This window comes from Lactuca virosa, chromosome 2 (genome assembly GCF_052849685.1).
Source record: "Lactuca virosa cultivar CGN04683 chromosome 2, Lactuca_virosa_CGN04683_v6, whole genome shotgun sequence".
Lineage (NCBI taxonomy): Eukaryota > Viridiplantae > Streptophyta > Magnoliopsida > Asterales > Asteraceae > Lactuca > Lactuca virosa.
The window spans coordinates 70752887-70776326 of NC_136427.1; the positions used below are offsets into that span (position 1 = coordinate 70752887).

Below are 23440 nucleotides of genomic sequence, written 5' to 3' on the forward strand. Positions count from 1 at the left end.
TTTGCCCAATGATATCACCTGGAATCTTGTCCTATTACACAATCCATTTTTCTGATCAATATTTCTCAGCAACATAACGAGAACACCAATTTTTAAAACTAACTTATGGTTTGGTAAACCCGATACTTTCAGGCCATTTAAAACATCAGGTGAATATAAATTTGCATCAAACTGATCATGAACAAATTCAGATTGGCATATACTATATGAACTTAAATATTCAACCTCATCTCCTAGAAACTTCGATAGCAAACGGTCGTTTATTTCCTGAACCACTTCATTTTTGGAGCAAGTATTGCTCTTTCTTGAAAATAGCTTGTATTGTTGTACTTTTCCAAAATTGAAGGATATACGAAGTCGATTAATGAACCTATGGGATCATGTGGATCATTAATGAGAATATCATCTGGAATATCAATAACCGTTTCTCCATCGTTGCCACCAAGCTTTCCTTCTCCTATATCCAACAGCCATTTTGCAAAATCTCTGATTTTTTCTATATCAGATTGATCCCTTCCAACAGTTAGTCTCATGTTTTTTGTTAATTTATGGATCTTTATGTGTTGCCATAAATATGACGAGCTTAAAGAAGCATTAACAATGTTTTGTCTACTTCCACCTGGAATAACAGGTAGAATTTGTCTAAAATCTCCTCCAAAAACAATAATTTTCCCTCCAAACGGAATATCTGAGTTGGTAGAATTTTCAGACCTAAATAAATCTTTCAAACTTCGATCTAAAGCTTCAAATGCATGCTTATGGACCATAGGAGCTTCATCCCAAATTATCAATGAGGTTTTTCTCAATAAGATAGCAGGGTCACTACCTCGATTTATTCTACAAACAGAATCCTTTGTTAGTTCAAATGGAATTACAAATCGAGAGTGTGTTGTCCTACCTCCGGGCAATAATAGTGAAGCAATCCCACTTGAAGCAACATTTAAAACAATATGACCATCTATTATAATAGCTGCAGATATTGTCTTCCATAAAAAAGTTTTACCAGTTCCACCATAACCATAAACAAAGAAGACACCTCCTTTATTTTGTTTAACTGCAGTCATGATATCAAGGAAAATGTGACGCTGCTCATTTTTCAATGCAAGAAACATACGATCAAACTCAGTCTTCATAATGGGAATGTCATAATCTAGCTCCTCGATCATAAGTCGATTGTTTAAAGAAGAAACATAATAAACATCCGGGATAGGCATGTTTTTATAATTTTTTAGACTCAAGTTGTTCCGAAGTAAAATTTGTTCTATCTCGAACAAAGTTAAGTTCTTAAGTTGATCTTCATTAAGTGATAAGTTTGTAGGAGAAAGAGCAAATTAATTTGAAATATTATTAACAATATTTGTATTATAATTAAAATATTAATTAATGTATGTTTAAAAATAAATAATTGACAATTTAATAAATAATAATAATAATAAAGTTTAATACCTGGAGACTTGAATCTCTGTCGTTGGTTATAAAGAATTCCATCTGCCAAATATTCCCATGTGTTTTCCCAAACAACCTCTGGTTTAGACATATTGTTACACATCAACAATGTAGCAAATAAGAATCGTAGGTAAAAACCAGATCCAGAATGAATCATTTCTTTGATTGCATCGATGTATTCCTTGTCATCATCCAAGAGACCAAGAGAATAACAAGCATCTCTAAAAGAAGAATATTCTTCACCATTTACTGTGCGTATTTCTTCAAATGATTTGGGACCTTTCACATTATTTAACAATATCCTTAAAAAATAAGCTTTACCTAGATTAGGTGAAACCGAATGAATTCTACCAATGCACTTTCCTACTTTTGGTGGCTTCCAAATCCTATCACCACGTTGTCAAACAAACTTTGTAGGAAATTCAACATACGTAAGTTTCCGTGCATCAGCATTAAATGCATTACACTCCATCCAAGTTGTGAACATTGAAGAAGCAACAGAAGGTTTGTCCAGAACATCGTCAATATCATCGTCTTCCCCATATATAATTTGTTGTTGACCAGGAAGATGAAAAGGCAGTCTAACCACAGAAGGATACCTGTAATGAACATCATATTTAAAAATTCGCCATGATGCTTCACATGCAGATAAATATCTACAGTCGTAGTACTCATTTATTTCATCAACCGCATCATTAGTATCACACTCGTTATTGCTTCGTACAATGCCAACTGTAGCTCTATCAGGTCCATTGTTTATGTATAAAATAAATACGTTATAGAAGAACCCTGATTGCACCATTCAACATTAATATGTGCTTGATATCTTTTCAATAGATATTTGTTGTAAGGGACAACATTTCTATTAACCAACTTCACACCCGATTTTTCAACAAAATGATCATCGTTTCTTCTCCTATATAATGGAAAACCATTCTGATCAACAGACGTATGATTACAGAATTGTTTTGGAAAGTTTTTCGAGCACTTTTTGTCGACCATACAAGGACAATTGATATTTTCAGCGCCACATGGACCATGAATCATGAACTCATTCACAAGAGAATACAATTATGGATCTTCATCTATGTTTGGTATCTCAACAGAAATTATTGGATCGATAAATTCAACAGTAGGTAGCTTGTAGTCAGAATGCATAAATAGACATATATGACTATGGGGCAAACCTCTTTTTTGAAATTCTGCATAATATTTTGCACAAAAATCAAATATGATTATACCGTAATGAAAAATATAATAAATATATAATAAATAACATAAACTTTTATCAATTATGAAGAAACATTATTTCAAATACCTGCTTGAACTATGCCAAAAATGTGATTCTCCCTTAAGTCTTTAATAAATGCATCAAGTTTGATCTTGAACAACCTACATAGTATATAAGGTCTGTCTTCTGGTTGAAGTGAAGTATCTTTAAGAAACCTTTTAACCTCTGGCCATTTGGGATTACACGTAAAGGTTATGAAGGAATCAGGATATCCAAACCATTTACATAACGACATGGCATCCAAATAGTTCTACAACATATAGCGCGCACCACCAGTAAAAGATGAAGGTAATATTACACGTTGGCCGACATTGGAGATATCTGTAGTTCCTTGAGCTTTTTGGTTACGTAAATTCTCATAAGACTCGCATCTAAGAACATGTTGCTGCCTACGTATGTAATACAATCTCTCACTTTCAATCATGGTATAAGCATCTACCAAAAGTTGTTTGAAATAACCTTTTTGAATTAAGAATAAGTGAGAACGAATGATCCCTGTCTTGAATTCTAAAAGCGAAAAATTCTCTCATTGTACAGTTTGCGTGCTTGTTGTTTGTTGTAGATGTAACACCTCTATGAAGAATATCAACGCTGTAACCATCATCTCCATATGGAAATAGTAGCGGATATTGGAGAGGAAGGTAAGAAGGATGAAATTCACCGATACGCTGTAGAAATCCCGACTTAGTTTCAACAACGATATCTCTATTTTCAACTGAATCAGAAATGTCACCTATAATTAAAGCGGCAACCTCAGAAGCAGTTGGTAGGTTATATGTCCTTCCATCTCGATCTCTTCTGCCGATGATTTTTAACTTCATATCAACTTGAGGATATTTTTTTAAATATCTCTTACCATCCTATAAGAGCTAACCAATACATTATTTGAATCTAACATCAACTTCAAATCTTCAATAATATCATTATCGATTAATGTAGATTGATGCTTTTCCCCACTATAAAAATTGAAAATATACATAATATTAGTACAAAAAAAATATCAAAATTAACTATGAATAAGAAGGTTGAAAATATACCCAAAACATCTCTGTCTATTTGAATTTTCGTTGTCCGTATCATAAATGTATAACTGAGAGAATTTTGGTTGCGATCCATCTGGTGGTAAAAGGCTTCCAATACTATGATAATTTTGACCACCAAGTCTGAAAATGTATGGAGCATTTCCTCTATTGATTGAAGAATCAATTTTACCACCCATCGACGTAAAAGAAAACATTGAACTGTAACGTCGAATGTTTTTCATAAATTTTTTGCTTTTAGAATCCGTTCCTCGAAACATTCTTTCATAAGTTGGTGGTGCGTTCTTTAAATATGGAAGTTGAACATTGCCATAACCACAACATAATGAATAATCTGTGTTTCCTCTTTCTTTTCCTCTAATGAATTCATTTTTCCATAATTTTGCATGACATGTTTGACATACCACAATTTGATCACCATGATCCAAATATTCTGTAATAAAATAAAGATGTATAAGCAAAATATTGAATTTCATAAACAGTTATAATACAGTATTTGAGTTGTAAAAGAAAAAGAAAATGGGTATATATATATGGATTACCTTTGGAAATACCAATTATTTGGTTTTCAGTAATGACTTCATGCATATTTTCTACATCTGTTGTCAAGTCAATAAATGGAATAGGAGATAAATTTTCCAACTTCCTTTTTAATTTATGACATCCTGGATTTAACTTGATTGACGATGAAGAAACAGTTATTGTAGATGCATTTCTCGAGGTCATATCATTACAAAGTCCAGAGTAATGTCTATTATTTTGTAACGTTGAAGTTGTGTAGTTATTGAAACTACTATTGGCTGGAAAAAAAATAGTAAAATTATTACCATTTGAAATGTTAGAAAGTGGTTGAAAGATAATTTTGAAAAGCAAAATTATTATCATTTGAAATGTTAGATAACGGAGTTCTAACATTTATATATGAAAAAGATGATTGTAGGGGTGTATTTTGGTTTCCACGGGATTTATAGGAACGGGCATTTTCTTTTTCACAAACAACGTTTTTTGATTGATCTGTAAAAAACAAATTGTTAAAAAAATTGAAGACATGTATTATAAAATTAAATTAGCATGTAAATTTTATATTACTACATTGAAATAATAAAAAATGATGATAATGTATGTATTTTTTATATAGATATATGAATGGTGAAAATTAAAAAAATAAAATAGGAAAATTACAAATATCTGTGTGTGTTAAGACATGTGTTCCACATCGATTTTGAACACTGGATTTTGTATTCTTTTTCTTCGATCTCTTGTTATCCAAATATAATTTTCTCTGTCTTCTTTTCTCTTTTGCTTGCAAGTAGTACATAAAATCATTTGTTATTGTATAACGAATAAAAAGTATATGATATAAAATGTATATGAGTGTAAATAATTGTGTCTGATATAAAACTGAATATAATAAATGATTGAAATTTGGTTAAAATTAAATTTTTCATATTAATATATAATAAATAATAATAATAATAGTGAAGAAAGAAATGTACCTTTGTAACCGTTGTTAACAAATGTTGCAAATGATGAATCTTCCGTGGTCGATGAAGTAGGCAATTTTTTTGGTTTTTCTTATTATGTTAATAAAGATTATTGTTAGAATAATACATGTTATTGTTTGATTATGAAATTGCTTCAAGATGATAATATATTTATTTAAATATGGATTTAACAATATATTTTTAAAATATATAGAATTTATAAAACTTTGTAATTATATAATATGAAAATAATTCATGTGATATTTTTGTGTTATTAAAAGATATATTTAGAGCTTAAAAATGTGTAACAAAAATATAAAAAAAAATGTTAAAGAACAAACATACCGTTGTAAGGTGTATCAAGTGCATTTGTAGCTGTTGAAGTTTGTCGGCTTGATTTAGTAGACAAATTAATGTTATTTCTATTATCTAAATAAAAACTATTTAATTTTCTACTCTTTTTAGAATTAAACGACTTCATGATATATCTGGAATCTGAAGAAATAACAACAATTAATTTATAAGATAATATGATAAACATTAAAGAGTATGATTAAATTAAAGCAAAATAAAGTATAAACTAATATTATGAAAATATTTGACATATAATTGCAATTTGTTTTATCATATTCTTTAAGTGGGTCAATTTTTGAAATATGATTGCATTTATATATTTTATATTTTTTTATGTACCCTAATATAAAAAGTATATTTATTGTATATTTATATAACATTTATAAAATAAAATGTGAACAAATACTATTTATATTAAAAAACATATGAGTAAACAAAATGTACATAAATTTTTGTTAATGATTCACAAGTTAATATAGAAGTTAGTTGTCATTTATTATTAAACAGAGACCATTTACGTATATTTACTTAAACATGGAGCATAAATTGGAATTTTATTTACTTAAAGATAAAACAAACGTTTAGGTTAGTCTGAAACACAAAGACGCATTACAGTCGGACTTGTATGTATAGATAGAAACGAAGAAGGAAAACAAATAGTTGGGTTAAAGCTTATTCGTTTGTTGTGTCGATCTTTTAAACTTACAAGGTCAAAGATGTGTTAAGGTAAGAAAAATGGGGACCGGAGGCGAAGGTGTATTCCAAATCGATTTCAATATTAACTGGAAATTTCAATTTTTCAGAAATAAAGATTTGCTTACCTGTAATCGTCAACTGGAGAGGACAACATGAATCAAGAACGAAAAAACACAGCTACTATCGGCAAAGCAAAGACGATCCAGAGGAAATGAATTAAAATAAGGTTAGGATTTTATAATCTTTTAATTCAGGTTTGAACTTTTGATTTTGAAATTATGTGGAGGGAACGATAATTTGTTTTGAAAATTTGAAACTATTAAAACAAATTGTTGTTAATCATCCATGAATATCGGTGAAATTAATAAAAAAAGGAATGTTTTTTTCCTATTTCTTCTTCACTGTAAGGAGGTGAACTGATATTATTAACAAAATAACTTATTAAATTAATTAAATATAAAAGTCTTCTATTAATCTTTTGTAAAACGACATTAATTGTCCATAATATGAAATTACAAAAATCCAAGAACAACTTACAGTGCATCCATAGTCAAATTCCACAATTAATTGATTTAAGAGTATCTTAATAGTGGGATGGGCATTTTAGGCATTTTAGACATCTTAAAAGATCGAAATATTTGGTTAACTTTTTCTAGATTCTGAAAGTTATATATAATTAATATTATGTTTAATTCCAACAGTTCATGATATCAGCAACACAAAACAATATATGAGATCTTTATTGGTGATATAATATCCATAGTTACCAAGATACTATGCTCCAAAAATGATAAACCTCGAAAGTAACATGAGCATTAACATAAAATATATAAACACATCATATATTTCATTAAACAAAATATAAGTTTCAAAGTGGTTACAAACTATGATGTTCTATTACACCCAATATACAAAAGATAATTACTAAATGTCTTAACCATGAAATATGTAACTTCATAAAAAAAAAAAAAGATAACAGTTACCTACACTAAGTTTTTCCATGCAATAACATTCTCTTTAGCCATGTCTATTGCATCTTCCATCTTTCCTCTGGGAATGGTCATGTTTAGCATATGCTTGATGTATGCTATTCCATCATCAACTGTTGACATTGGGTGTTCTGTTACAAAGAGATGAATAAGCTTCTCAACTCTTTTGGCTGGTGAGTTCATCATGAAGTGGGGGAAATTGGTTGGCACATATACTGGCTTGTGTTCCACATAAAGATTTTCAATCTCACGGAATTGATGTACCCTAACCATTGCTTTGAAATTTCCCAAAGCATCATCATCCAAAATTGGAGTCATTGACAAACCAGAATGTTGTTCAGTTGGCATATGATACCAATATCCCATAGTTGTATAACCCAAACTTTTAGAAAAACTACCAAGCAAATCCATGTCAAGCAAATCGATGTTGATAAAAGTAATAAAGTGAACTTTTGTTTTTTCATATGCTTTACCTGGATAATCAGTAAAATATCCGCCATGGACAACTCTAATGGTGAACCTCTTGTCGTTTCCTTTGCCATACTCTACAATCGGTGTGTTTTTTGGTTGCTCACTGCTTACAGTCCATAGTTGATACCTCAGCTTTGCCCATTGATCGACATTCATGTTTGTTGCCATTGTTCGCCGTATTTTTTTTTCATAGAGGATGAGAAATTCGAAGTTATCTTTTGATGGTGATGAAAATGCAAGAATGAGAGTTTACATATACGGGGAAGGTTTAATTGGATGATCAATTGGAGATGAAGAGACATCGACGCACGCCGTAAACACATCGATCCCGATTACGTCTAGGGTATAGGGGAGGTTCATGTTGAACGACGGCTGGTATAATGATTAATTATTATTATATTTAGTTCTTATCATATTGTGTAAGTCTGTCAAATTTTAAAAAATTATTTCATTTAAATATTTTTTTTATGTAGCCTAATATAAAAAGTATATTTATTGTATAGTTATATAACATTGTTAAATTAAAATACAAACAAATACTATTTATATTAAATATAAAAGTCTTAAATTAAAATTTTGTAAAACGCCATTAATTGTACAGAATATGAAATTAGAAAAAATCAAGAACAACATAGAGTGCATCCATAACCAATATCTGACTTAATTGATTAAAGACTATCTTAATAGTGGGAGGGGCATTTTAGGCATTTTATAAGATTAAAAATAAAGTTTTTTTGGCAGAAATTACATTGCTATAATCAGCAACGAATAAAAGTACATATAGGATCTTGAATTGGAGACATGAATTTATCAAGTATAATAACCTTAAAACTAAATTAGGAACTTGAAGAACATTTTTAGAAACGTTATGTACAAATTCAAAATCAAACTTTAAGGGCAATTTGGGTGAGTTATTAGTAAATAAGACTATCTTAATAGTGGGAGGGGCATTTTAGGCATTTTAAAAGATTTAAAAACAAAACATATAGTTATTTTAATTACACAAATCGTGATACAGGTAATTTGCTATTTAACTGATTTTGATTGATGGAATAGACAATGTTAACATTTGTTTAAGTGAGTTATTAGTAAATAAGTTTGTTAAATACAGAGATAATGCAAAATTCTACAATTGATTGATTAAAGACTATCTTGATAGTGGATGGGCAATATAGGCATTGTATAATATTTACGTTTCAAATTGAACATTGAACAATCCATGATATAAGTGTAAAAATAAAGTTCTTTTGGCAAAAATTACATTGCTATATAATCAGCAACGAATAAAAGTACATATAGGATTTTGAATTGGAGACATAAATTTATCAAGTAGAAGAACCTTAAAACTAAATTATGGGTAAATAACTTAGTTAAATACAGTTAGAAATACACAATGTTATTATCAAAGGATTTTTTTTGGTGATGTTCAATAACAAATACCTAATATTACTTAATGTTTATATTTGATGCCTAATATCATGATACTTTTATTTTTTCTACACAAATAAATGATAGTACATTGCTATTTATTGTATTAATCCCTAGATTAATGTTTACTCCTTAATGAATACTTTCGAATGAAGAATAAAGTCATAATAAGATGTTATATTATCCAATATTGAATAAATAATAGTCATTTGGGAGATAAAAGCAATGTTGTATAAAATCGGTTCTACCAAAATCAAAATAACATAGTAAACGACATTATAGGAATGAAAAAAATAACACAATGTATATTCAAGAAATAAATATAAAAACCATCAAATCCCAAACAAAAACCATTTAAACCAATCCACCTAAAAATGTAAATGGCGTAAGAGTCTATGATGCAGAAACAAAATTAACCATGAAGTAAGATTATTTGTAAAAGTAAAATACATTTACTTTTCTTTCTTGGGGACCAAAAGAGGCATTAGTTGTTCATCCGGTGGTGACAATCGAGCAGACTTAGATGTTGACAAATTCTCCTTTTCATCAAGATCTATGCATGTAGCAAGGTTTCTTTTCAACTCAGTTGGTGTAGAAATCAACTTTGTAGGACTTGTTGCAGTTGAGTTGTCCCTAGCACAAGGTGTTAAATTGTCACCTGTCTATGAAAAAGAATCCTAGAAAAACAATTTAGTTAGTTGATATACATTAAAACATAATACTTCAGAATTATAATTTAAAAACTACAACCTTGACAACTTTGGTCTCTTGGGAACCAATATCTGAAGAACCAATCATGAATGAATTCGAATTAGCAGACTACATCATCACATCAAAAACAAAATGCTATTGAGTCAGATATTGTTGGGTCAAAGTGGTAAAAACTAAATATAATTGTTGAAAATAACCTGTAGAATAATATTCTTTTTTTTCAGTTCATCAATTATGTCTGCATTATCGGTTAATCTTGATATCCCATAAATATTACTTTTATTAGTGACATTGTAACTTGAGATATCAATTTTAATTGCCAACTTTTTGTCCACCACAACTTTCAACTCCATTGGATACAAATCCAAATTGATGCCAAGCTAAAATATAAATAAATATTGTTAGAAAATTTGTGTATAAATATATAATTGTATAACATAAAGAAGTAATTTAGAACTATAAAATAATACCTTCTTGTTTTTATCATACAACTCTTTAGCTGTATATTTAAACAACTTCTTTGCTTCTTGATCAAATAAGGTTAAAGTCAAGGTTCCTGTGTTGTCTTGAACCCGAAGTGAGATTTTAAATCTAAATAAAGTATAAAATCATATTATATTACAAAATTATGATAAACATATATTGTTTTTATATAAAATAAATATGTAATACCTTGGAATAACCGAAATTTTGATATTTTTGCATTTAGGATTAGCACATTCATAAGTAACGATTTCGGCCACTTCATGAGAACCATCAACCTTATCAGTAGAAGACTCTTTTTGTTTTGCTGACTTTTTGCAGTTGCTACAAGCAAGGTAATACCAACGTATGTTTTGACGTATTCCCTTAACAGTACCAACAATAACGACCGTTTTTTCCTGGAAATTTAAATAATGTTTAATGTTAAGAAAATGTTAGTTTATGCCATTGTATGTTAGTTTCATTATAACAATATACTATGTTTGTTTCTTAAACTTTTAAAATTTAAAAATAAAAGTGCATTAAAGTAACGAATTTCAAAATAACCTAAAGTACCTCCAAAGGTTCAAACACATCATCAATATTCGAAAACAAATTATTTTTCAGAAAGTCATCGTGTTCCGTCTCTTGTTTTGATGCAATCATCTTGATTCCACTTGATGAAAGTTGTTGTCCATTTTCAGATATCAATCTGTTCATTGATAAAAAAGAAAGGTATTACATTTATTATAGTATGAAATAAGTAAATATGATAATACAAAGGAAATTATAAATCATAATACTTATTTTTGTAGATTCTAATTTCAGATATCAATCTGTTCATTGATAAAAAAGAAAGGTATTACTTTAGTAAATTGAACAATAACAACAATTGGAGCAAAGTTGTTATTGTTAGCAAGAAAATCATGCATGTAGTATGCATTATGACCCCACAAAGTTACCTTAAGCTTAGTATTCCTGAAAAAATAAAGAAATAATGTAGATAATTTAAAAGAAAATATATTATTTGTTTATAATAATGGTGAATACTCTATATCTTGAAGATGCATGAGCATTTTGTGTTTTGATTTATCTTGTTCCGAGGTGTCCATATGCCCATATTCAAAAATGTGTCCAATAATATCTACAAAAGCAACAAAACATATGCTTAAGTTAATAAAAATTATGAATTTATAATAAAAAGAAAGAAGGTAGGATGTTATATAAGAAAAATTAATATTAAAAGAACCAACCAATAGAGTTTTACTCTAGGATGTTGTTAGAAAGAATCGTATTGAAGTCAACAAAAGCAAACCCATATGTAGAACCAGAAAAGTTTTCACACTCTTTTAGAGTTGTATCAGGATTTAAAGTAAGTTTTTTGTCCGGATCAGCAAAGTTAAAGTTTGAAGTATTTGGTGCGACATTAGGTTTCTTGATGTATAATGAAGTATCCTCTTTTAAATAGCGTTGGAATTTAGGAAACCATTTCTTCAAACAAGATGCATGAATTTTCCTTCCCTAAAAAATAATTAATTTACAAATATCAATAAATTTTTATAAAAATAATAATTGAATATATGCATGTTATACCTCCTTATCCATCAGAATCGTTTCAATCGAGTATGTGTCATTTGCATCAAATTTTGACTTTTGAGTCCAAAGACGTATGATGCGAACCTTAATTGTGAAATCGTCCTTGATTGAGTCAATCTCCTTTACTGGAGTAATATCTTCCATTGTACCTTGAAAATTTAAAAAAAAAAAAAAACTATATATTTAACAAAATTTTTTAAATATAATCAAAAAAATCATAAAGAAAACATATACTTAAAAAAATACATTGCTATTTAACTGATTTTGATCATAGAAATACACAATGTTATAATTTCTTTAAGTGAGTAATGGGTGCATAAATGAGTTAAAATACATAAGGAAAAAACATGATTAACGGTTTATAAAATACATTGCTATTCAACAATCCGTGATACATGTACATGATCAAACAGTTTATAAAAAACAATTAAAACAATTAAATATATTTAGGAAAAAATTTGTGTTATTAATTACAGTTTATAAAAAAAAAGGTTAACAGGTTATAAAAAACAGGGTTAACAATTAAAAAAAACAGTAAACTGACCTGGTTGATTATGAAGTCCAAAACTAAAAAGTCGATGAGTATATACCCTGGATATAGGAAAAACACACTGTAACCACAAAAAAAGCGATTAATCCATGAGTATACCATCGATATATTAAAAACACAGAGTAAACAATGTAGTCTCATTACCTGATGAATAAAGTGATCTATGCGTAGTGAAACAGGAAGGTAAACACGCATGTAAATGTGTATATATATCCGACTGATATTCGATTACTGATTTATTGGGATTGAAATTTGATTTGCTGATTTTTTGGGAGTGATAGAGTTTAACATTTATTTTCTGCCATATTTGTTGCAGAATTATATGGTATAATTGAAAATTCAAATTTAAAATATCCTGATTTCATGATTTAAATATTTACTGATTTATAAAAAGATTTTTCAAAATTTTCGACTTTTCAGTGATTAATAACATGAAGGGAAATTCTGGAATTTCAGTTAGATCAAATGAGCGGGAAAGCCAAGACGGATGGACTAAGGTGGTGCCACGTGTCGTCTAATGTACTGTTTTATTAGAAGAGAAGATATGTCACTCTAGTCTCTCCTCTACGTATTCTTCCCAAAACCTAAATCACCTCCTTTTTCACTCCTCACGTTATGTCTCTTTATAGTCTCACCCTTCGCCCCATTCCATCATACAAAATCAAGAAGCAACTATGGTGTTTTTGTTGTTAGCTGCTTGAAAAGATGAAGGAAAATAGAAAAGATGATGGTGGTGGGTGATCGAAGATGTGTTGTAGAGGATGACGTGAAACCTAAAATTAATTCATCATCACTTCTCATTCGATTCGTTTGATTGTGATTTCAATACGCCTACAAAGTTAGGGTTTCCTTTTAAGATATATAGATTTCATGCAAGGTTAGTTAATTCTCTCAATTTCCATGAAAGTTTATCTATGGAACAAAGGTAATGGGTTTAGATCTTACTTAGTGTTTATCTTTTCTTGCATCTCTATTTTTTCTGTTGTCTATATTGTTAGGTTGTGGGAGGGTTATGCCAATGGATCGCGTAAGGTTGCTTTCCGAACTAATATTTCTATCCTATGTCCAGGTTACAAGAAATCCAGTCTAGGATAATCCAAATGGACACTTACGAATCTAGGCACGGAAACGTATACCAAATTGCTAGAGAATTCTGAGATCGTTTTGAGAAGAAAGAGAGCTAAGAAGGGTATAATATAGCTCAAGAGAAGAGTCATATTTATAGTTGAGAATTAGGGTTTTCGTTTTGTAAATTAGTTAAGTAAATCATGGATTTAATGACATAATCAATGATTTTCAAAACTGACAAGATTTGTCAATCTTACCATAATCACCGCCAGAGGCTTTGACCCTTAGACCCTGCAAGGGGGCGCGGCCCCCTTGACTTCCGTCATTTATTCGTGCCGGCTTATCATTCGATTTTACAAATGTGTGCACTCCGTACTCATCAAACATATAATATAAAGTATAAATTATAAGCCTCTTAGCTCACATATTAGTTCCAATTATACAAAATATTTGGTGACACTAAAATCACCAACACATATTGATATTGTTGTACCAATTTGCAGAATCACTAAAGGATAATTAAGAAGAAATATAGAAGAAATAAATAAAAGAATGAAAAAAAATTAAATGTTTTTTGAAATGTATGTGTATGTATGCAAGATACAAAGAAAGAATGAAAATCTTGCATACAAAAACTCTCATGCAGCGTTTGGGAGCTTCTGACGTTTGGCGTTCGGCGACATGAGCGTTAACAAAAGGCTCCAAAATCAAAAGCTACATGGAGTAGCTTTCAACAAAACATTCCAAAATCAAATGCTACCGCGAGTAGCTACTGCTACCTGCTACAAAAGACATTTAGTTTTCCAATTTACATTTTTAACCCTTAGACTTCAGCTTTATTTACGAATCGCACCCTAAACTTATTAGTTTTAAGCTACCTTTATCTACATATATTGAATTTTGTTGTTTTTTATTCATCTTTTTTTGCATCTCCATTTTTTCAGTAAGAAATTTTTGAAATTTGATCTTCGTTTATCCCAAATGTTTTGGCAATGATATCCGATAATGAATTTATTATTTATAGTTTTCTTAGTTCTAAGATTCGATGAAACACTACACAGTAACTCTTAGAATCTGTAACTTTCAATTTGATAATGGAGGGTAAATATCTTGTAGGCTTGAAATGCTAGAATAAACTACAATATACTATATGCCTTAGAACTTCTGAATTGAATTTCTGATTTTGCTTTACGACAATCGTTGGAATTGTAACTTGGTATAAACAATTTTTTTTTTCCGCAATTCATGCTTATCCCTTCAACACTTATTAGTGGTGTGGATTTAAAGTAAAAGAGACGTCATTCACCAACAAAATATATTTTCAAAATGTTAATCAAATAAAAGTTCTAATTATGTGTATAAAAAGGTTATAAGATATTATGGATTTATGCACAATAAAAGTCCTTAATAATACATGAATTTCTTGTGTTTTACTGAAAACCGACTTTTCATGGTGTTATTTTCATCTATAGGGTGTTTAAAAAGAAAGTTTTTAAAGGCAGAAGACTATAAATGGAATTCGTGGATTGTTGGTGGTACTTCTCCAATGGATGCTTCATTTGGATGAAAATGCATTGGATTATATTTTATGAACATTCATATATGTTCACTACTAAACATGTATAAACATTACCAATTTAAGGATTTTTATATAAATGTTCATTCATAAACATATGCACATTTGGGGTTTTGTATATATGTTGCATATTTATGGCTTTTGTATAAATGTTCATTCATGAACATATTCATATCTGAGTTTTTCTATAGACATTCATTTATGAATATATATGAACATATGAACATATGTTGGACATTTAGGGTTTTTGTATAAATATTCATTTCATGAACATAGACATATATGTATTTTTGCAAAAGTAATTAGACATTCATCTTATTTTTTTTATACGCGTGTAATGTTACATATCACAACACATGACATTAAAAAGTCAAAACTTGCTATATTTGTTGGTTTTGATTTCCATTATTAAAAATTGCAAATATTTTGCTACTGTAATAAACATACAATACAATGTCCATATCAATAAAAAAATGAAAAAAATACATAACTACTTACAAATTTTACCCATAATAAAAAGAAATTGAACCACAAAGAGTCAAACTAAGCAAGAATTCAAGAACGAGCATCTTTATAAAACAAAGAGATAAGGATATGTAACTTACTCCCACACCTACAAACAAACTTCAATATTCCTTCTTTTAGAGTTTTCCATCCATAACAAAATTACCAAAATACCCAACTTACTATTTATACCATTAGCCTACCTTTTACCACTCTTATATGAATGAACCATAAGAATGAATCTAACAAAATACATAGGTACACCACGAAGATTATTCAGAAGGGCAAAAGCGGTATATGTCGAAAAAATGGTCATTCTTGATGAAAAAGTAGGCCCAATTAGAAACATGAGCGGCTTTCCACCACAAGCTCCACCACCACCCACGTTTGGTTCAAATTATTGGACCATTAATCATAGTAACTGCGCAAGTAACCCATCGGTCCTTCTTAGATCAACATCTGAAAAGATCACGAGTACTTCAAAAAGTGAAGAATTTGACGTTTTTGCCCTCGATGAAGTTCGTTATAGTTATAGCTCGTTGGGGTTGGTGGGTACAATTTATGAAGATGAGATGTATGAGTTTCATGAAGAAATTAATATAAGAATTGATTCGTATATTTCGAGGAGTAGAAATAAAGCAGTTGGAAGGAGAAGTGTTGGTGGATATTATTAGTTCGTATATTTGTATGTACAAAAGACCAAATGAAATTAATCACAATGTATTTTTGTTTATCTATGTATTATACTATTATAGACACTTTTGTTCATGTAGTAACAAGATGAAAATCCATAAGATTTCACATTTTCAGCATTATACTGAATTCATTCTTCCGATTCTTTTTATTATTCGTATATTTTTTTCTTATTGAGATGTTGTACTTTAGAAAATCTACTCATTTACTCAATTTTTGTCGTATCAACAACAGTTCTATCTGCTATTTTCAGTCTCATCAGTCTCAGTCCAATGCATACCAAACCTAATACAACTATTATTTTGTCTTTGTATTTTATTGTCCATACGTAAACTAATTTCCAACCACATTAGCATACATGACAACCATTTTTATACCAAAAGGTTAATCATCTTGTTAACACCACCAAAACAAGTGATAAAGTTGAAATAAATTCAAGCATAATACAATATGTGAGCAACTAAGCATCGATAGTACTTAATGCAAGGTAAGTTGTTAATCTCCACTTGCACACCCTTTGCAACCACAATGCACACACTCTATAACCTTTTCCTCTCTCAGATGCTTTGGGACTCTACAAACACACGTTGTTTGGAAGTTATGATCACGTGGCTGAATGCATCTTAAACAACAAAGTCGTTCATATCCTGGCTGAAAATAAAAAATCACAACCAAAATATATCAGAATCATTTATAAAATGTTTTAATATGAAGGAAAATGAAATAGAATTCAAGAGCAAAATTGCACACCTTTTTCCACTTGGCAATGATATTACGATCTGCATACCCTTGATCCAAGCAAAATTCAAACAATTCCTTTGAAATTTCTCTCCTTCGATGATAAAGGTCAAATATGTAACGACTCTTTTGGTGTGCAATTTTGAAAATAGGCCATAGTGTCTCACATTTTCTCTTCCCATCGTGTGGATCATTCTCAGCTAAAAAAAATATATATAGCAAAATTTTCCATTAGTAAAATGGTGAGAGAATAAGAACCAATAATTAAAGAAAAGATAGGGTTGTTTTCGATAATGAGGATGAGAAGGGCATTTACGTCTTTTTTTGCACATAAGTCTCTGTACCTCCTTTTTGGGTGGGAAAAAAAGTGAAGTTTTGTTCTATTGACATCAGTCTCAATCCTAGTTAATATGAAGTTATTTTCAATAATAAGAACGAGAAGGGCATTTACGTCTTTTGCACATAAGTCTCTGTACCTCCTTTTTTTTGGGTGGGACAAAAAGGTAAAGTTTTGTTCTATTGACATCGGTCTCAATCCTAGTTAAGATAAAGCTATTTTCAATAGTGAGGATGAGAAGGGCATTTACGTCTTTTGCACATAAGTCTTTGTACCTCCTTTTTTTGGGTGGGACAAAAAAATGAAGTTTTGTTCTATTGACATCGGTCTCAATCCTAGTTAAGATAAAGCTATTTCCAATAATGAGGATGGAAGGGGATTTACGTCTTTTGCACATAAGTCTTTGTCCCTCCTTTTTGGGTGGGACAAAAAAAGTGAAACTTTATTCCACTGACATCAGTCTCAATCCTAGTTAAGATAAAGTTATTTTCAATAATGAAGACGAAAAGGGCATTTACGTCTTTTGCAAGTCTCTGTACCTCCTTTTTTTGGGTAGGAAGATATAGTTAAGTTTTGTTCTATTGACATCAGGATCGATCCTAGTTAAGATAAAGTTATTTTCAATAATGAGGATGAGAAGGGCATTTACGTCTTTTTTTGCACATAAGTCTCTGCAATAGGACATCAATCTCAGTCTACAGTACAATCTTTTATGTCATGTCATACGTCATGTCCTGTGTAAAAAATGAAACATTAATATAAAGAAACAAAATACCTTCTCTCATTTTTCCTTGTAATTCACGAAGAGTAGGTTCTATGAGCTCCCATCCCTCTGGGTATTTAACACGGTTTGTCTTCACTTTAGGCATTCTTCTGACTACAATGACTAATCCAAATTAGATAAAGGAATAACATTATATGACATGAATAAAGAAACAAAGGTCATTCGTTGTAACATGTAAGCTATATGAAAGATATTGAGTGATCTTGTCTTACAAAATCAAAACAATAGTGATACTGATACACATATGAACAGAAAAGGTAAAGAATAATAACACATTAACACTGTATGTTTAGATTTAGAAAGCCATGTTATTGCAAAAACTGATATAATTGATTTAGCTCAAGCAAATTTAAAAGAAGCTACATATAACAAAACTAAGAAACCCTGATTTCCATGGTGACGAGAACATCAGTTTGAAAAAATGTAAGAAATTTCCATCATAATTCAAAAAGTAAATTACATGATGTTCCTAAATCCTGTATTGTTAAACCCTAATTCACGAATATACTTTACACTAACCACAAGACATAATTTACAATGTTAAAATTGAAACCTAGGGTTACGAATCTAGTAAGCTAGGGCACCAAATAATAAATATTCAAATCCATGGTTTCGTTGTTAATCTTTCGATTAACCCTACAAAGTGGAAAAATAATGAAAATCAAAAATGAAATTAGTTTCGCATTTTAAATGTTCGAAGCAATAGAAAATTAACAAGTTGCAGATGAAATCGGACATCTAGAGTTTGAGAGAGAAAGAGATCAAGAATCACTTGTTAGTAGAAAATCGGAAGTTGGTTACCGCCGGAATAAGAACCGTCTCCTTTGAAGGTGGCGCAGAAGCTAGAGTCGTGATTGTTCGTTCAAGCTGAAAAAGGATTCTGTGAAGAGGTGGGAGGGTTTATTTGTTGATAATCGTATATTGATTTGTTTCATCTAAGTTACAATTCGAGTCCCTTTACTATCTTCTAATGTTCATGTTTTGTCTTCATATAAATAAAGTACATTTTTAGTAGTTCCGCATTATATATCTTTATTTATTCATTTATGATTTTTTATTATAAGGAGAATCAAAGAAAACCTTTAAGTTTGTAATAAAAAAAAAAAATTTGATGATTTTACCCTAAAAACACTTTTATGTATGTAGATACCTAAACTTTGTGAGATTTTTTTATAAGGGTGAGCATAAACTGAACGTAACCCATGTATTCGGTTTTGGGTTTTAGAACCCAATGTGTTTGGTTTCCAGGTTTGGTTTTTGGGTTTTAGAACCTAATGGGTTCGGTTTCTATGGTCACTTTCCCGGTTTATGGGTTCAACCATGTTCACGGGTTTTGGGTTTAAGTCCATTTTTCATAAAATGTAAATAAACTAACAAATTAATTCGGAATTTTTTCAAACCATTTAAAACAAGCAAAATCAATTACATAGTTCAAAAAAATATTAAAACTACTAAGTTTTGAAGCTCATAACCAAAACATGAAAATCAAAGTAACATAAAAAATTAGGAATAGTTGGGATCGGTTAGGTTGGTTGGTTTGGTTAGGGTCAGGTTTAGATCAGTTTCAAAACCGTTGGATTGGGTCGGTTTTGACAAGGCAAACCCAATCCAAACTGAAAATTTCGGTTTAGGGATGTCAAAAAGTCTCGTGGGGCCCCAATCCCGCATGAGGATATTTGTTTAAAAAATCGGGGATGGGGGCGGGAGCGGGGGCAAGATTAACCCCCGTTTTAATTTCGGGGGCGGGGACAGGGGTGGGTAGTCCCGTCCCGAACCCCTAATGCTACCCCGTTAATATATTATTTATATTAATATATATTAATTATAAAAATATAATAAATAATAGCAATGATTTCGAACTTCCAAAATTCAATAAAATACCATATTTTTAAGCTTATAACGTTTTTGAAATTTTATAATATTTTTGTTTTAAATATATAAAATTATGCTATAAATAACTATTTTACCCAAAAATAGCTTCTTTTAACCTTAAAAAAATTTCTTTTAGCCCAAAAAACACATTCGTTCATCCAAAAAAAAAAAGTCAACCCAAATGGGGGCGGGGGCAGGGGCAGGGGTGGGCAGGCTTACCTGTTTGCCCCCGTTGACATCCTTATTTTAGTTTTTAAAATTTTAAACCCAAACCCGACAATTTTGGTTCGGTTTTGGTTTCTCATTTTCGGTTTTATCAGTTTTTGGGTTTTCGGTTTCGGTTTTACTCACCTCTAGATTGTTATTATAAGTGACATTTTGCAAGTAACACATTTCTTAATCAGTTATCTAACTAATGTTGAATCCCTCAAACCGAGGTTCTGATACTAACTTGTAACGCCCGTGTTTCTAGGCTAGGCATTAATATTGACATAATAGTCTAGGTTAACCTTTGTAACTCATTTAGAAGAAATGAAAAGGAATTATGTGAAAATTATGTGTTTTATGCTTAATTATTAGGGTTTAATTAATTAAGAATAAAAATGAGCGTCGAAAATAAATATTAGATAAAGCCGATATCTATTAAGAAAGTTGTGGTGGTCGTGACAAGGATTACAGATATATAAAGAATACCAAAATCCGAGTTATAACGAAGAAGTTATGACCTGTCGAAGTTTCACGACAAAACCGGCACGGTGCCGAATGTCGTAAAAAGTGAGTTTTTGATAAACTACTTTTTAGCCTTAGTAATCTAAACGAAACTCGTAGTGTTCGTTAAACCGAGAGTAGGTATAAAAAGAACGCCTCTGACTTCGTATGAGGAAGTTATGATTTTTCGAAGTTTCAGCGTAGCAGTAGACAGCTAAAAACTCGAATTTTAGATCGAGTGATTTTTAGCCGACACGACCTAAACCAGAATCGAAGGTCTCGTAAATAGTAGTACAACGGTAAAAAGTCTGACGAAAAAGGACGTCGGATGAAGAAGTTATGAATTTTTAACGGATTTCCTGTCCCGGTCTGTTAAAAATAATAATATAAAAATTAAAGTCAAAATTAGCCGACGAAGTCTAAACGAAAGTTGTAGAGCGTAATTTTACCTACGAAGTCTAAAGAACGTCAAACACGAAGCTCGTATGCGAAAGTTATGGATTTTAGAAGTTTTTGCACAAAATCCGAGGAATTTCGCATGGCCCAACTTCGGCCACGTCACCCTCACCCAAAATGTGCCACGTGTCCGAAATGGTTGAGTCATCCGAGCAGCTGGCAATTGCGTGTCACTTCCGGATTCGACCGAAGTCTCGGCCCTCGCACATCTGACAAGTGTGCAGTGACTCCTCGCATCCGCGGTGCGGTCCTCTCCTGATCTGACGCGTGGCCTTGCGCTGGCACCTTCCGAGCTCCGCCTCGTGCCCTCTCCTCTGCGAGCCACCTTCCCCCCTCGGTCCGAAGCCTCCCCCTATAAATAGAAGGGTGCGAGACTTCCCGAGTAACTTTGGGATTTTGCCATTTTTCACCCCTAAACTCATATTTTCACCATTTCCACTTCCCCCGATGCCCCGAGATCATTTCCAACGCCCGGAACACGTCCCGGAGTGCCCGAGAAGCCCGGGAAATTTATTTTTTCGGTTTCAAAGCCCGACCCTCGTAGAGCCCGGTTTCTCAATAAAACTCCCGGTTTTATTAGAAACGATCGTTTTAGGCAACGAAGTGCTGCCCGGTTATCGTTAAATCATGTGAGTGTATAGTCACCTTCATCTTACACATAGATATGAAGTATTTACCTTAAAATACATGCTATGTGTAAATATATATTAATTGTTTATTTGAGGTGATTGTTGACTTGATATTTTATACAAGTTTTAAACTGTGTATGTATTTTTATCTACAAATATGTTGGGTAAAACATGGGTAGATAAATTAGATGATGTGTGATGAAATAAAAGTGATGAGAGATATCGATGTTTAAGATGATCTAGTCATCTAGCAGAGTATAGACAACGGCCACAGACTATTTTAGATAGTCCAGTGGAACGTTAGCAGACTTGTAATTGGTAGGTATGTTTGAACTATATGTTCATAAGGTGTTCTCGAACTATACGTTCATTAAGTGTTTGTTTTTGAACTATGTGTTCATCCGTTAGTTCTTCTTTTTGACACTATTACGTGTCGGGGTACGGGAGCGTACGAGAGTACTTTATTAGTATTTTCCCTATGCTTTTATTTTGAAGAGTTTTGGAGTCTTCGTTTCTTTTGTGAAGTGATCGGACGAGCTTCATGAGTCAGTGTTTTCATTTCCGATGCCGGATAGGGGTGAGTCTGGGGGTTCAGACCACATCCTAGGCATTAGTCAGTGTTTTCATTTCCGATGCCGGATAGGGGTGAGTCTGGGGGTTCAGACCACAGCCTAGGAATTAGTCAGTGTTTTCATTTCCGATGCCGGATAGGGTAAGTCTGGGGGTTCAGACCACAGCCTAGGCATTAGTCAGTGTTTCCATTGCCGGATAGGGTGCGTATGGGGGTTATATACTTCACGATATTCAGACCACAGCCTAGGCAAAGTTCGATGCTGGATAGGGTGCGTCTGGGGGCTACATACCCCACGATATTCAGACCACAGCCTAGGCATTGATAACTACCCCTGACTTAATTGTCATGTGGTTCTTTCTTTTACGAACAAAGGTTCGTGGTTAAACTTATTCCATTCATTCGATATCTTTATCGATCCTTGTTTGCTGCTAGGGGATTTCCGAAGCAGTTTCATTAGTTGGTTGTTCATATCGATCCTTTAGGCTAGATCTAGTACTGTATAGGATCAGTATGTGGGGATCGACGTTGTTAGTGCTTGTAGTATAAACCTTGGGCAGCGATAGACTTCGTGCCTATTCCTTAGGATGAATCCTTAGGAATGAGTGATAGTTGATTCTTAGGGTAAATCCTTAAGAAATAAATACGACAATGGGGATTGGGTAATTGGGTTGATTGTTTGATGTTTAAGCATAATAAATTATTTATTGTGGGTTGAAAACCCTATATGCTCACCAGGCTCCCAAGCCTGACCCACTCAGTTTATTTGTATCACAGGTATCGATACGGAGTTGCTTTATACTGAGAGATTAAAAGAGAAGTAGATCACTAGTGTAAATGAATGTAAGTTTTGTTTATGCTTATGTTTTTGTATTGACAATGACATCCCAATGGTTTAAGTGAATAAAATACATTTCTTCGGAAATGATTTGATAACATATTTATCATGTTTTTCTTGGAACAAATTCCGCAACACTTTTAATCAA

At 31.5% G+C, this 23440-nt stretch overlaps 3 protein-coding genes across 4 annotated transcripts; all 3 read right to left on the bottom strand.

The window, feature by feature from the left end:
- Positions 1-260: 260 nt before the first annotated feature.
- Positions 261-4503, bottom strand: LOC145157498 (uncharacterized). The gene is made up of 11 exons (XM_079076532.1): positions 4320-4503; positions 3775-4210; positions 3594-3693; positions 3273-3552; positions 3036-3172; positions 2765-2987; positions 2634-2648; positions 1878-2235; positions 1768-1832; positions 1447-1725; positions 261-1294 (listed from the first exon to the last, which is right to left on the bottom strand). Exons 1-11 carry the CDS (start codon positions 4501-4503, stop codon positions 261-263), a joined length of 3111 nt encoding a protein of 1036 aa, XP_078932658.1.
- A 5148-nt stretch (positions 4504-9651) lies between these two features.
- LOC145157499 (uncharacterized) lies at positions 9652-12713 on the bottom strand. The gene is made up of 12 exons (XM_079076533.1): positions 12663-12713; positions 12513-12579; positions 11966-12117; positions 11701-11893; positions 11335-11350; positions 11176-11208; positions 10949-11084; positions 10583-10791; positions 10381-10501; positions 10108-10290; positions 9950-10018; positions 9652-9861 (listed from the first exon to the last, which is right to left on the bottom strand). Exons 1-12 carry the CDS (start codon positions 12711-12713, stop codon positions 9652-9654), a joined length of 1440 nt encoding a protein of 479 aa, XP_078932659.1.
- Positions 12714-16708: 3995 nt separating this feature from the next.
- LOC145159167 (protein BUD31 homolog 2) lies at positions 16709-19151 on the bottom strand. 2 transcript variants are annotated; one of them, XM_079078082.1, is made up of 4 exons: positions 19020-19151; positions 18210-18311; positions 17110-17297; positions 16709-17010 (listed from the first exon to the last, which is right to left on the bottom strand). In XM_079078082.1, the coding sequence occupies exons 2-4, from the start codon at positions 18301-18303 to the stop codon at positions 16855-16857; spliced, it is 438 nt and encodes a 145-aa protein (XP_078934208.1). In that variant the 5' UTR covers positions 18304-18311; positions 19020-19151; the 3' UTR covers positions 16709-16854. The 2 variants fall into 2 exon arrangements, with proteins under 2 accessions (XP_078934208.1, XP_078934209.1); XM_079078083.1 differs by having other exon boundaries at positions 18991-19131.
- Positions 19152-23440: the final 4289 nt, after the last annotated feature.